Below are 13,075 nucleotides of genomic sequence, written 5' to 3'. Positions count from 1 at the left end.
TCGACATCGACAAAAGAGGGTGGTGGGAAAGACTCTGGGTTATACAGGAGATGGCATTGGCTACAGGGAGGGTCCTGCGACAATGCGGTAAAAGCGTTTGTCATTAAACCTTTAGTGCGCCATGAGGCTGAAGATGATTGAACAGTTCGATAACATGACTAACCTTCAACGCACTTCCGCGGTAGCCATGCAGACATTTGTTGAAATCACAGAGTGATTTTGTTATCCGGAAGATCTGTTGCCTACAGGCTCTCTAATCAGACTATGGCTTGTTCAACTCATCTCTCGTGCCGCTGGCCAAGAGCGCAGGCAACAGTTCAGAAAGCAGAAGCTAGCACTCAGACTACAGTATATTCTCCTGAGGACCAGTGGCCACTTCAAGTGCCGGGATGTGCAAGACCGACTGTATGGTGTTCTCGGCATTGCGGGAGGCTCTGTAGTTGGAACTAAGAACAGAGCTCTGCCGGACTTCGTACTGAGATTGGGCCACGATAACACTCGGTCTCAGCTGGTGGCACTATGGCGTGGATTAACAAGGCTCCATATTCTTCTTTTTATCTGGGACCAGTCGTATACCTGGATCGCCCAGTACTGGCCCATCTTTCGGCTACAATTTGTTACCATGGACCAAAAGGAAGTTCACGAGGCAATTGCTCGCTCGTCCAGAGACAGTCACGATAATGCTTAGTTCTTCATGGACACGGCACAGTATCTGGGAACTCGAACCGGTAGATTGTTAATTCTAGATTGCGCTAACTGCATGGCTGACCAGGATTTCCAAGCGCCCTCCTGGCCACCGGTTTGGACCAGACCCATCGATCACGATGCCTATGTATTTGTCATCGGTCAGGACTACGTACCTCCTGATAAGTTCCACTTCAGCACAGATTCAAGAACTCTTACTCTACAAGGACGGGCCCGAGGAACTATCAACGTTGTGCGCATTACCAACACCTCACAGCCCAATCACACCCAGCCGCTGCAGCGAGCATTTGAGACATGGCTGTATCTTCCCATGGAATTCAAAATAACAATGTTGGCGGACTTGTCATTTCTGCTGCTGTTTTCCAGAAACGTGTCAGCCACGAGGCGGACCGCTGCCATCGCACTCATAAAGCGATGGTTTGCGGCTGGCAGCCCTGAAGGCACAATCGAGCATCAGATCAGGACTGTGAGACTGACTGATTGGGACCGGAATTACCCGATGTATCTGGTATGGCGTCTTTTCTTCAAGGCCGTCTGGCGGGAACTCCGGCATGGGCACTGGCGACGGACAAGGGTGCGTATGGTGTGGTTCGCTTTCGTCTTAGCATTGAGCTTCCCAGGTATACACTACGCGATTAATCACCTAGAATCGCTGCGGGTCATGTTTCGGAGAGCGATGTTCTCGATGAAGAACCACGGCCAAGATACCACACTGGTTTATAGCTTCGACGCTAGAGCTGGTGAGATGGGCGTTCTGAAAGCGGGCGAGGCCGTTCCAGGTGATCAACTCGTCTTTGTTCCAGGATGTTACCATCACTTAGTGTTGCGAAAGCTGAGTGACATGAAGAAGAAGACGCAGTGGCGGTTGGCTGGCCTTGTTGCTACGGATCCCAAGGGTGGCCTCGAGCGAATAGATTGCACCGAAGCCCAGTAGGAACAGCACGAGAGGGATGGCACATTGCAGGAATCTTTAATTATATAGGAGAGGCATTCCGTCCTCTCCTCCCTTCGGAAACACTGGTGCCTCTCTATGCCGCTAGAATACTAGAACCCAGCAGCTTCCCAGATGTAAACCAACAACCTCGGTGACCCAACAAGTGCCGTAGGCCACCCCGACCGTCCCATCCCAGATGGAATCTACCCGAAAACGGGTTGTAACCCTCCCTTCTCCTCCCCAGATCCTTTTTCCACTTTGTCCTACATCGTCAGCACACTCCGCTGGGAAGCTTGATCTGCTGACTGTACCTCCATGCGGCTGCGCCTCCATTTGTGAGACACCAAACAGCTGGGGGCCAAAAAAGAGTCTATGTCTCACTCGCACACCATGATGCGACAAGGGACCTATTGGATCTGACTGGCTTGAGCCCATCTACCGATCAGAGCAGGATTACTGCGTGGCACTTTTCAGCGTTCATGAAGCCCAATGTCGTTACCTACCTACCTAACTAACCGTTAACCAAAAGCCGCAAAACTGAGCGACTGACGGCTTGCACGAAAACTCTACCTAAATATGACAACAAAAGTCAGAGTTCAGCCCTTCAAGATGTATTTCCTGCGCAGCACCCACGTTATGATGGAAAAGTGTAAAGAAGAAGAAATTAAAGGCCAAAATCGGCATCCGTAACGTAAAACAAGCCTCAATGGTTCTAACCGTTGCCAAAGAACCCCACCCAGACACCTCATGAACAAGAAGCCTCATAATAAACTTCGTTGGCCCAAACCTAAACCCGTAAACTCAACGCTCAACACCACTCCTGCCATAACCCACCCGGTACCAAACTTGATCTGGCTGGGGCCAGTGTTAAAACCACTCCAAACCTCACTCAACACCCACCTCCCCATCTCCAAACCCCCGGTATAGTCCTGCACAAAAACGGCACCAAACAACATGGCAGCGTTACACGCCCCCATCCCAACTTCCCGGCCTCAACTCAAGAGGCTCAGCAAAGCGGCTCAGCCCCCTCCATGACCAACCCCTACCTCACCACCAATCTCAAACTAACAGGGGCTTAATTCAGGTGCCTGCAAAGGTCCAATAAACTTTTCGTACCTATCCGTCAATCACGGCCTCACAGTCGAAAACATTTTACGTACAAAGTGGCAGGTGCTTACCTTACTTACCTATGCGGGCCAACAAAATAAAAACTCTGCTTCTTACATATTATCAACCCACCCCCACAAGGCCAAATGATCCAACATTCATGTGTCCCCAATCTCCCAAACTGCCATCTGACACCGAAATCGGACGCTGGGCTCACCCCCATTTGGAAGTCGAGGCTTGATGACAGCTGGCTGCACGTCCGGAAAAGGCTCCAGAAGAGCCTGTTCGTAAAGACATGCACTCGATTGGGTGACGTGGCTTTTGGTGAAAAGTAGTCAGACGGCGAGTGACAGCAAAACAAACTTTCACAATTCAATGGATTGTTACTCATCAATGATATTGAATGCTTTCATGAGAGAGACCATCATGATCATATCATCATAATATCCGCGGCCGCCAATTCCCCATAATCCACCCAACTGATATCAATAGCACCAAAATACACCACACCCACACACACACACACACACACACACACACACACACACACACATCTCTTTTCATCCAAAACAAAAGGGGGTATCCAAAAACAAGAAAAGAAAATTTGTTGTACGTAGTAATCCCACCCCTATCCCTCGGTGGCGGTGGCGGGGGTATCTCTCATCAAAAGTCCTCCATTCCATCATCCAAAAAAACATCACTAAAGAAACAAAAAAGAAAATACAAAAAAATAATATTACACAGGCGACGTCCGCTCAGCATGTGACCTCCCCTCCCTCGTCAAATCCTCCATGCTCGTGCTCTCCTCCTGCAGGCTCTTGCTCCCAACCCACTTCCCAACTGTCGACTGCCGCCCGGAATACCCCTGATCCCGTCGAAGCGTATGATGATGCGGCTTGCCGTCGGTGATCTCGACCACGCTCATCCGTCTGCTCCTCCCAGAGCAGCAGCCGGGGAGGCTGAGCATAATGGCAGCCCAGAGGGACTTGCACGCCGCCCACGATGTGACCATGTAAATGATGGCGTTCCAAAATCCCTGAAGTGGTAGCACAAAAGCCGAGGCAAAGAAGAGCGGCTTGGAGACCTCGCCGCGGTGGACCATGCTGTAGACACGATTTCCAGAGGAAGGGATCCATGTGATGAGGAGGACGCTGAAGAAGAGAATGGAGCACTTGGCATATGACCAGGTCGCGTTGTTATTCTCCATGTTGCGCCGGCGGGCGTGAAGGTTGGGGGAGTTGCCGGTGGATATCTGTGTGGACTGGAAGCCACCGCTGCTCATCACACGGGCATGCTTGGCCTTTTGGGTGCTGCTCATCGTTGACGTCAATGTGGTTGGGCTTTCGGCGGCTTCGAGGTCATCGTCGTCGAGGGAGACACGTGCGTTGGCAGAGGGATCGGCGGAAATGTTGACAGAGTAAGAGAAGTTGGGGTCTTTGACCTGAGCCCCGGCAGGGGCACCTGGTGACTTAGTTCTTGAGTGAGCGGCTGCGATGGGGGCAGGTGGCTGGATAATCTCGGTGGTTTGGGTGACCTCCGTGGTCTTGAAGTTGAAGGCGGTGGAGAACTCGTTTGCAACAGGTGAGAACGGCTCGTTTCCTACCACTGTGCCAGTGCCATTGGAGGAGCTGAAGTTGAGCATCTTTCGTCGCTTCTGGTAGATTTCGCGCCCAGCCCGCAAGTAAATAAACATTGTGACGACGATGGAAAGCCTAAATCCTGTCAGCAATCGCCCAAAAGGCACCATGGCAGCTTACATACCACACAGGCCCGTAAAACAGCGCAATTCTGTAGATCTCCCATTCGGGCCTCAACCAGCACCATAAGACGGCATTGCCGTATGGCCTCCCGTTTTGGTTTGAGGCAAAGATGAATGTGAATCCCGGAATGAATGGCACACCGTAGCAACAGACAAAGTAGGCGATCTCCATCCTTCTCAACATTCTTTGGTCATACTTGTGGTAGAATGTGAGCCACACATTAATGGCCATGGCCAAAGCCCAGTACGCATCGCCTTGCATAAATCTGCGAGAGGGATCTCGTCAGCTTAAACAGTGTACGGAACCAGTGGCAACATGGGTAGAGCTCACACTTGAATCAAGAAGCCTTGGAGCTGACATCCAAACGAGTTCTCGTCGCCGACATATGTTCTCGTCATGAGGGTGGCGACATTCGTCAACATGTTGCCAAAGGTGGCGTAGAAGACCATGCGGTTGACGGCGCGTTGGCGGAAGGCATCAGAGACGGAGAAGGTAACGAGGACGAAAAGACACCCCAACAGTGAGATGGCCGAGCAACCTTGCTCGATGGCAATGATGTGGTTCGCCTCGGCCTCAGTGAGGCCACGCATGGTACTCATGATGGCTGTTGCTTCTGGCATCCCGGGCCAGGCGATCGTGAATGAAACTCAGCAATGACACCCACACTCAGGGTCACGACGGCGGGGCGGGATCCCGCATATGTATCCGCAGTGTCCGGCACTTGAGGGACCTACTTGTTGACGTGGGAAAGGGCTCAAGGTCCTGGTGGGCCGCACGAGGCCAGGCGACGGCAGGCGGGCTGCAGTAAGGAAGAAAGAGTGTGGAGGGAGTGAAAATAGAGTTGACAGAAGAAATGGTGCCCACCACGACTGGTCAAGATGACGCTTATGAGAGACTCGGGGGCTGAGGAACAACCATTCCACTGTGCCTCCGTGCTACTGAGCCAGACTGGGATGTTGAGCACCAGCAACCAGGAACCGATTCGGGGGGGACTTGGTTAGCGCAGGGGTTTGTCATTGGCCCCGTTGAAGATGAGCGCGGACTCTTCTTCTGCAGCGCTATCGAGCATTGCAGTCGTGCCCCTCGAATTTGCTGCTGCCAAAAGCCCCGCGGTTGACCTTCATATCGTCCGAGGCCCTTGGCCACACAAGGAGAGGGGTGTGGAGGACAGAAGCAGCTTTTCCCCAAGGTCCATTCCTGGTTAGCCACAAGACTGCTTGTGCAGCTAAGGACGCCACACGGTTCTCTGATGCGACGCCGAGTCTCCTGTATCCCGGTTTTGGTGTGTCTACCCGCAGGCTAGAGTTCACAAAAGTCGTCTGATGTTCTGGTCTGTGCCGAAGCCGATATGTGCAACGGATGCTTCCCCTCCTACAGCTCCTTCGAACCTGGCCTGCCTTATGAGCAGTGGCGCGAGTAAGCAGCCATTGCGGGCGTTGCTCCTCGCCATGATTCTTTCTTACTAGGCAGACAGGCTCGCAGCTTGAGGACCGCACCAAACGCGGGCATTGGGTTTGCGATATCGAGAGACGAAGGGACGACGACATGCGGCTGGGTCGGGCCTGAAGTTGAAGATATCGGACCTGGTGCTCCGCATGTTGCTCCAAGATCTGGCATAAACTCCACCGGCTGGTCTCGACAGTCTTGTGTTTGTGGGTGTAATTATCTGGACGGCCGTTATGCTCCAGGATTCCCCAGAAAATAGCCCGAAACCACGTCGGTCATTGGATACCCCCTGCGATGGGGGGTTGGAGACGAGATGAAGCGACTTGTCCAAGTTGGTGATAGCTCACCGTCGTGCCCCTCCTCTTCCCGCAAAAAGGTTTTTTGAGGTTGCTAGCTGCATCGAGCCTTACCTGTTCAGGAGTCTAGCTTCTGCGCTGCGCATCTTGAGCCCTCACACTGCCGGCTTGCTTTCTTTTTCCTGGTGAGGTTCTTCAGATCGTAGTCAGCACCCGCATACCTCGTGGCAAGGCAGCGATATTTCGGCGCGTGTGAGAGGCCCAAGAGACTTCCACGTCAGGCACCTGAGTGCCAGTGTTGATGACGGGCTTGATAGGGGCTTGATAGGCTTGAGGATGGTGTGGCGAGCTGAAGGTGAAAGCTTTGAATGGGTAGGAATCGGACATATGCATCAACCATTGGATTCGAGCTGGGAGCTATCTCGCATCCCGGACTCGGTTGATGTCTGGTTCTCGAAACAAGACCATTGGACTCGCACGGTCGGCGCACAGACCAAACGAACGTCTGGATCCCAGCCAGCATCGCTGTAGCATCCCGCGTTGTTCACTTGTTGGCCGGTGTGCGACGTTGGGGTGTGGTGTGCCATGTGGGAATCGGCTCGCTCCCCCAGGCTGTCTCACCGCCATCCTTCACTGTCAAACCTGTGTGAATATTGCGTCAGTGCGGCGCCAACCGTCTGCAAGTGACATCTCTTGATCGAGACCCTTTTGTGACGGCGAGCATCGATAGTCGAGACTCTGCCGTCTGCCCAGAGCACCACCGGACAGCGTCGTGATTGTTGCTCGGATTCATCGTGACAGAGCTGACATGCACCGGAGGCATGAGGGATAAACTGGGTGTGAGGTGGCTGACTTGTGCTGCTCGCAGAGGGGCAGCTGCAGAGAGTATTGGACAAGCTGGTCCACATGCTGCGTGGTAATCCGGTATTTGATGATATGCTTGGTGGATGCATAGAAGCTGTGCCCCGAACGGGCTTTCCGCCCGATTCACCATCTCAGGCAGGGACTTTGTTCTGTGTGTGTTCTTCAGCAGCAGCACCGTTACCTGTTGCGACCGGGCCTCTGCCACTCTGGACGCCGACGAGCTGCTCGGGAGGCGGCGCAATGTACACTAATGTGCGCGATTATCGGAGGCATTCTGGAGTCCCTCAAACTGCTGTCAAATCGACTCGCATTGTGATTGATGAATGAATGGTCGAGGTCCAAAGTTGCAAGTTGGGGTTGCAGAGATCGCGTCGGCGGTACCCAAGCATTGCCAAGCGGTGCACGGATGGCATAGTCCAGAGACGATGTAACGGAGAAACCCAGTGACAGGACCCGCAATTACCAAACCCGGGGGGATCTTCTCCACTGCCTCCGCCTTTCTCCACTTGATCTACCCCGCTCGCTCTCAGCGTTCCCCTTCAACAGATTCATCACTTGGACTGCTGGACTGTTGGACTGTTTCGATTTCAGATGCAGAGCTAACGCAAATGCCAGTATCTGCTGTATGTGATGTATGCACCGAGCAGCAGGAGATGCACGACAGACTGAAGAATTTCCTAAAACATCCCGACAAGCCGCCCTGAGCCATGCACCATCTCGACCTGCTCCAAATCGGGCTCCTGCGCCGTCGTGGAAATGATCCCGCCCAAACTTGACAGTCATAACACAGCTTTTATGCATACAGCACCCTCACCTCTCTCCCTGACCGGTGTGCCTTCATATGCCCCGCAGAGTAGCAATGAGCGACCACCAGAAAAGCTTGCTCCTGGAGCCCAGCTTGTCGTTCCTGCGTGACAAGCTCCGGCCGACATTGGCATCCATGATCTTAGTGTCGCATCATTGCCATGGCTTTCTCGGGCTGCTGTTGCAACCCGATTCTAGACCATTTCCGTTATAACGTCCTCCTCCAGTTGTTGGTTTGTAATACAGAACACACTATCACGGGGGTGTCGGCAGGGCTCACAGACTCCTGGCAACGCCACGCGACAGCCAGTCCGTGCTTCACCCCAGCGCTAGCTCTAGCCGATGTTGTAAAAGTTCGGAGATTCAGCTTCAAAAGGTCATCGTCTCCTTCAACTCGAGTTTGGTTTACCTCATGAGTTTTGACTCTTGAAATGAGGTCGAGATGATCGCGAAGCTGAGGTGTTGGCAGAGAGATCAGGGTGCCGTACTCTTAGGACATTGTCATAAAGCGACCAACATCACCAAATTCAGTCTCTACTTCCCAGGTCAAGTCAAAGCACTGTCCACTGTTGCCAGTAAATTTGTCTAGCTCCTTGGTACTAACTTCTTTACCAAACCGTTGGGTTTCCTCAACAGGGTATATCCCATCATCAACACATCAAGCAAGCCAAGAAGAGGGGAACTTCTAGGCATTCGCATGCACAGACTCGATTTCAAAGCCTCATCCGAAGACCAAGACTTCCACATCAGACCGGTGAGACAGGGATGTTGCGAGCCTACCCGTCATTTACTTGCATTTGGACCCCGACCAAGTGACGATAGGGCAGACGGCCCCGATTTGGACACTACACTAAGAGGGAAGAAAATGATCATCTCATGCGCTCTGAGGCTAGGAGAGGCTGAAAGTAGATCAACACGTGGACGCGCACAGCCTCTGAGAAACTGCTGATGATTCCGCTATACTTGACGCAATCCAGGGGCAGATTCAAGATCAAGCTCTTGGTTGTGAGAAGTGTTCCCGGCCTGTTTCGGTAGATAGGGACAACTATCATTTGTCATTCAACATAACAGCGCACCACATGCCGAGATACCGAGCGCAGACATTCGTTATGAAAAACTCTCAGAGAGCATCATCCTTATGACTCGCTGCGAAGTCTTTGCTGGAGACTATCCTTCCAGTAAACATTTCCACATTGCGTCCAGATGAGCTTTAGTCTTTACCCAGGCTTCGACGTCAAGAGTCTCACAATATGATGATATCTGACCACCCGCTGTGCCCTCCATGGTAACAGCTCATCCAGCCAACAAAACAATTCGCAGTCTCATCTAAACAATTCTTAAGTACGTCCATATCGCTTCACAAGTTGTCGTCAAAAATCAGGAACAGGACAGCAATGACAAGATCAGAACAGGTGCATTGGAGCTTTCCTATAGGAAATGAATCAAAAGACCCAGAGGGATGCGTAATCGGCTTGATAATCCCGCCACTGAGTCGCTCTCCTACATGTTCATACAAGTGTCCGCCCCCACTTAAAAAAAACTGTTATTCTTTTCCAGTCAATGCAAGTTCCATAGGTAGTTGCATCACTCAGACCTACCGAGCCCCTTGAATCACATCCTATGTACACAGGAACAGAACCAAGTTCGATTTACAAGGGAGCCTCGTAATCGATAACACGATTTTGACCTCCCGACAGAACCTCAAAGCTAGGTAGGTAAGTAGGTATTCCTACACATGCCCTGGGCAAGAGTTCTGAAGAGGCGGATGTGGACCATCTGCCCGAAGTCTGATGCCGAAAACTGACAGCCCCTTTAGATGTTTTTCTGATTTTGATTTATCCCAAGTCGAGGATCCCACCGCCTTACATCAAAAAAATGACTTTCATACCTACCAGCCCCTCGGTAAGCTTTCCATTGCTCGTAACCGATCACATATCTAGACCCATTAGCCCAACCAGGCGAGGCCAACACTTTTAATTCTAGCCCAGAAATCCTGTTTTGTCTTGCTGGAGACCTCGCAGCACACCGACAAGAGATCCAAAAAAGTCACGAATGGGAGAGAACATCATGCCTGAGAAAAAGACCAAACTAACGGTTTTAGCTGAGGAGTGAGGCGGCCAGCTTGTCTTGTCTTGTTTGGACTACATCCTGTTGAGCAGCTCTATTTGGCTTGCGGGAGAATACTGCGTTCCTATCAAGTCGATAAAAATAATTAGATAGAAAGCTCTCAACACGTATGCTCCCGCTGGGGCTTGCACAAAGAGTGCTGAGGATATCTACATGATAGCAAAGACTTCAACCGCCAAGTCGATAACGTAAGTGCTACTTGACGTTATGCTTGATCTAGATACGATGCGCGGTAAATGTTCAGGAGACTTTCCTTGGCCTGTTACTTGAAAGACTTTAATGCATTTATTGAGTCAGTAGGTACGGCATATAACTGATTTCTACGTCCACCCTGGACCCAATATACTTACCTTAGCTGTATCGTCTGTGAGGTAGGATTAGACTCTCCATTACCCTATCCCAAGTTTGGCACTAGGGCATCTCTCCGGGATGTAGTTCGGACCCGGGGTTAGTTCCTAGGTAATATGGTGGTTAAGTTGTCCTCGAGTCTGTTAAAACCTCGCACGCCCGAGTGATAGCAATAGCTCATACTCAATATCGGAGCGAAGAAATGCACATTGTTCAACAGTGTATGGAGGTTAAGTTTTAATCTCTTTAGTACCTTAGCTGGATACACCAGTGGAATGGGCTTCAAGGTTCGCTCGTTAACAACGGCCTAAGCCTTGTTGCTTTCTAATCGTGCTCTAAGTTTTGGGTCTGCCTTCGAGGCTCTGCTTAACTCAAGAAACGGCCTCGTCACCGATAGTTGAGAACCCAAATTCCAGGTGCCAGTGAGCTTCCCATGATATATATCCAAGGCTTTCGCTTCAATACCCAAGGTACCTGGATTTCGTGAGAATTAGTTGATGAGTGGAGAGAACACTTTCAGTATAAGGACAATATTGCATCGCAATGCTGAATGTTGTTGAAGGTTGCCAAAGGCAGTGAATCATGTCCTCCAGGGTTCAGGGGGTGGCTGGATGACTCGGCCGACGGCGCCACGGTGGCTGGAACCCATCACAAAGAGCGGTGTTGTTGGTCCCAACAAAGGTGTCGGTGTGCATCTTCATCTCCACCTATGATAACGGATCTCATGTCCTCGATTAGTTTAGATGATCTCTGATTTGATAGAGCGGTCTCGGTGATGGTGTGCTCATCTCTTAGCCTGCCGTGCTGCGCCCAAAATGTGAGATACCAGCCACCTGAACCCGAAGCTGGTTGATATGGCTTACGCCAAATCAGTGCCTTTGCCGGGTGAATTATCCCCCGAGCTCCCGGTTTCGGCTTCCATCACGATGTTTGACAGCTTGGATCTCGCATGCGGCCCTTGTGCATGATGGTCTGCATGGCAAGTGCAAGGAAGCTTGCTATACTCCGAGATCGGAGCCGGTGGTAGCAGTTGGGCCTCTTCGCAAAGTCTCAATCTTTTCACAACAGTGGCCCCGTGACCCAAAGGCCAGAACATTTGGGCTCAGCATTGGGCGCCTTTTAATCTCCCCTTGTCAGAACTTGTGCGCGTTCCCACAGATCTTGTGTCATGTTGGAGGTGGGTCGATACCTAATATCTTTTGTGTTCCATGCCATCCCATGGAGCTGTTCCGATGGGGGCGTCCAATGTCTCACAGCTCCCTCCGAGGGGTCATTAGACAAGGGGCTAGTCTGGGGCTCAACGGGGCCACAAGACAGATGAATGGGTGAGTATCTTCCGCCATCAATTTTCAAACCAAAACAATTCCGATGTAACTCTTGCAGGCACGCGTACGGCATTCCTGACATTTTCATTGGGATTCTCGATCAATATTGCCAAGCCCATGCCGGAAAAAGGGTCGGGTGAGACAAGAGATGGCCAGCCAATGGAGTCGCCACCTTTTCCCTCGACTATTCAGCGTCCGCTCGCCGGGAGGCAGACCCGTCCGTGATTGTCGCAACTTGGTGGTCTTCGTTGCGATAGGCCTACAACGCCATTCCAGCTCACCCTCCACCATCTCAACACCAACCAAAACATCCTACACAGCCATACAGGCTGCAAGGTCCCGGTTGTAACCTCCAGACGCCAAGAGCTTGACTTTGCGGGGGAGATTAGCGAGCCGTTTGCTCCCGAGTTCCCAAGTCGTCGGATCTGCAGCCGAGAGATCCCGATTCGGGGCCCTGTAGGACCCATCCCTACTTTTAGATTTGATAGTTTGGTTCTTATTTGGACGTTGAGGCCAAGAAGTGTCTGGGAAGGCTGTTGTTGACACTTTTCCGAGCTTTTTGCGCCCTCAGACGCCCCTTTTGTGCCCCTTTTGTCTTGAATTTTGCCCGAACGCTCACCGTCCTCACCGGACGGGCAAGATCAAGAAAACACTTGCCGTGACTGCCGTCTCGCTTGACATTTCGGTGGACCTGACGCTCGAATGTGATGTCACGCTACTGGACTCGAAACCCGGGTTTATGTTGGGTCGATTCTGCCGCGTATATCCATCACAATCAATTAATATCCAAGGCGTCCGCTGCGGGGGCCCAATCTATTCGAGGATCTCAGGAATTCCATGGAATCTCTGGCCAAGATTCCTTGCGCCTGCTACTTTGGGCCTAGTGGACCTTGTCTCCTGCTTGGGGACGCCCGTGGCGGTGCCGAGCTTGCATTTTCCCACAATCATCTGACTGGCGTGACTGGGCATCAACGAATGGCAACCGCTTCGATGTTCCGTCCGAGATAGGAGCGCGTATTGGGTGATTGGAACGGGTAGGCTGGGCCTTGGGCAAGAGGACGGACAGGGTAGATTATGGAGTCCGCCGAGCACAGCGGGATTCCCGCCTGAATTGGAATTCTGATGACAGCCGGCTTCGAGGTCATCTGGTCTGAAAAGTCTGAAAGAGCCGTCCAAAAACAGTTGTCAGATTTGTCGATGGAGCTCCAGAACGAGTTAGCGACACAGTTCCCCCGCGTGGGCTTTGGGGGGAGGGTGGGTGGACAACTGGAGAAAGTTCGGGACGCCGGGGGGATGCTGCTGGAAGTCTGGGACAAGCCCTGGGGCACGCGTGGGGGGCGTTGATCGGACCCGCCCAAC

The 13,075-nt window shown here is 52.0% G+C and overlaps 1 protein-coding gene across 1 annotated transcript; it reads right to left on the bottom strand.

Moving 5' to 3' along the window:
- Positions 1–3,482: 3,482 nt before the first annotated feature.
- QC763_512580 (uncharacterized protein) lies at positions 3,483–5,325 on the bottom strand (the record flags this gene model as incomplete). Its single annotated transcript, XM_062913816.1, has 3 exons — positions 4,837–5,325; positions 4,508–4,771; positions 3,483–4,458 (listed from the first exon to the last, which is right to left on the bottom strand). Exons 1-3 carry the CDS (start codon positions 5,124–5,126, stop codon positions 3,483–3,485), a joined length of 1,530 nt encoding a protein of 509 aa, XP_062764072.1. The 5' UTR covers positions 5,127–5,325.
- Between the last annotated feature and the right edge of the window lie 7,750 nt (positions 5,326–13,075).

Source organism: Podospora pseudopauciseta, assembly GCF_035222475.1.
Source record: "Podospora pseudopauciseta strain CBS 411.78 chromosome 5 map unlocalized CBS411.78m_5.2, whole genome shotgun sequence".
NCBI classification, from domain to species: domain Eukaryota; kingdom Fungi; phylum Ascomycota; class Sordariomycetes; order Sordariales; family Podosporaceae; genus Podospora; species Podospora pseudopauciseta.
Note: the sequence above shows the minus strand (reverse complement) of the source record. Positions and strands in the feature narration are given on the sequence as shown.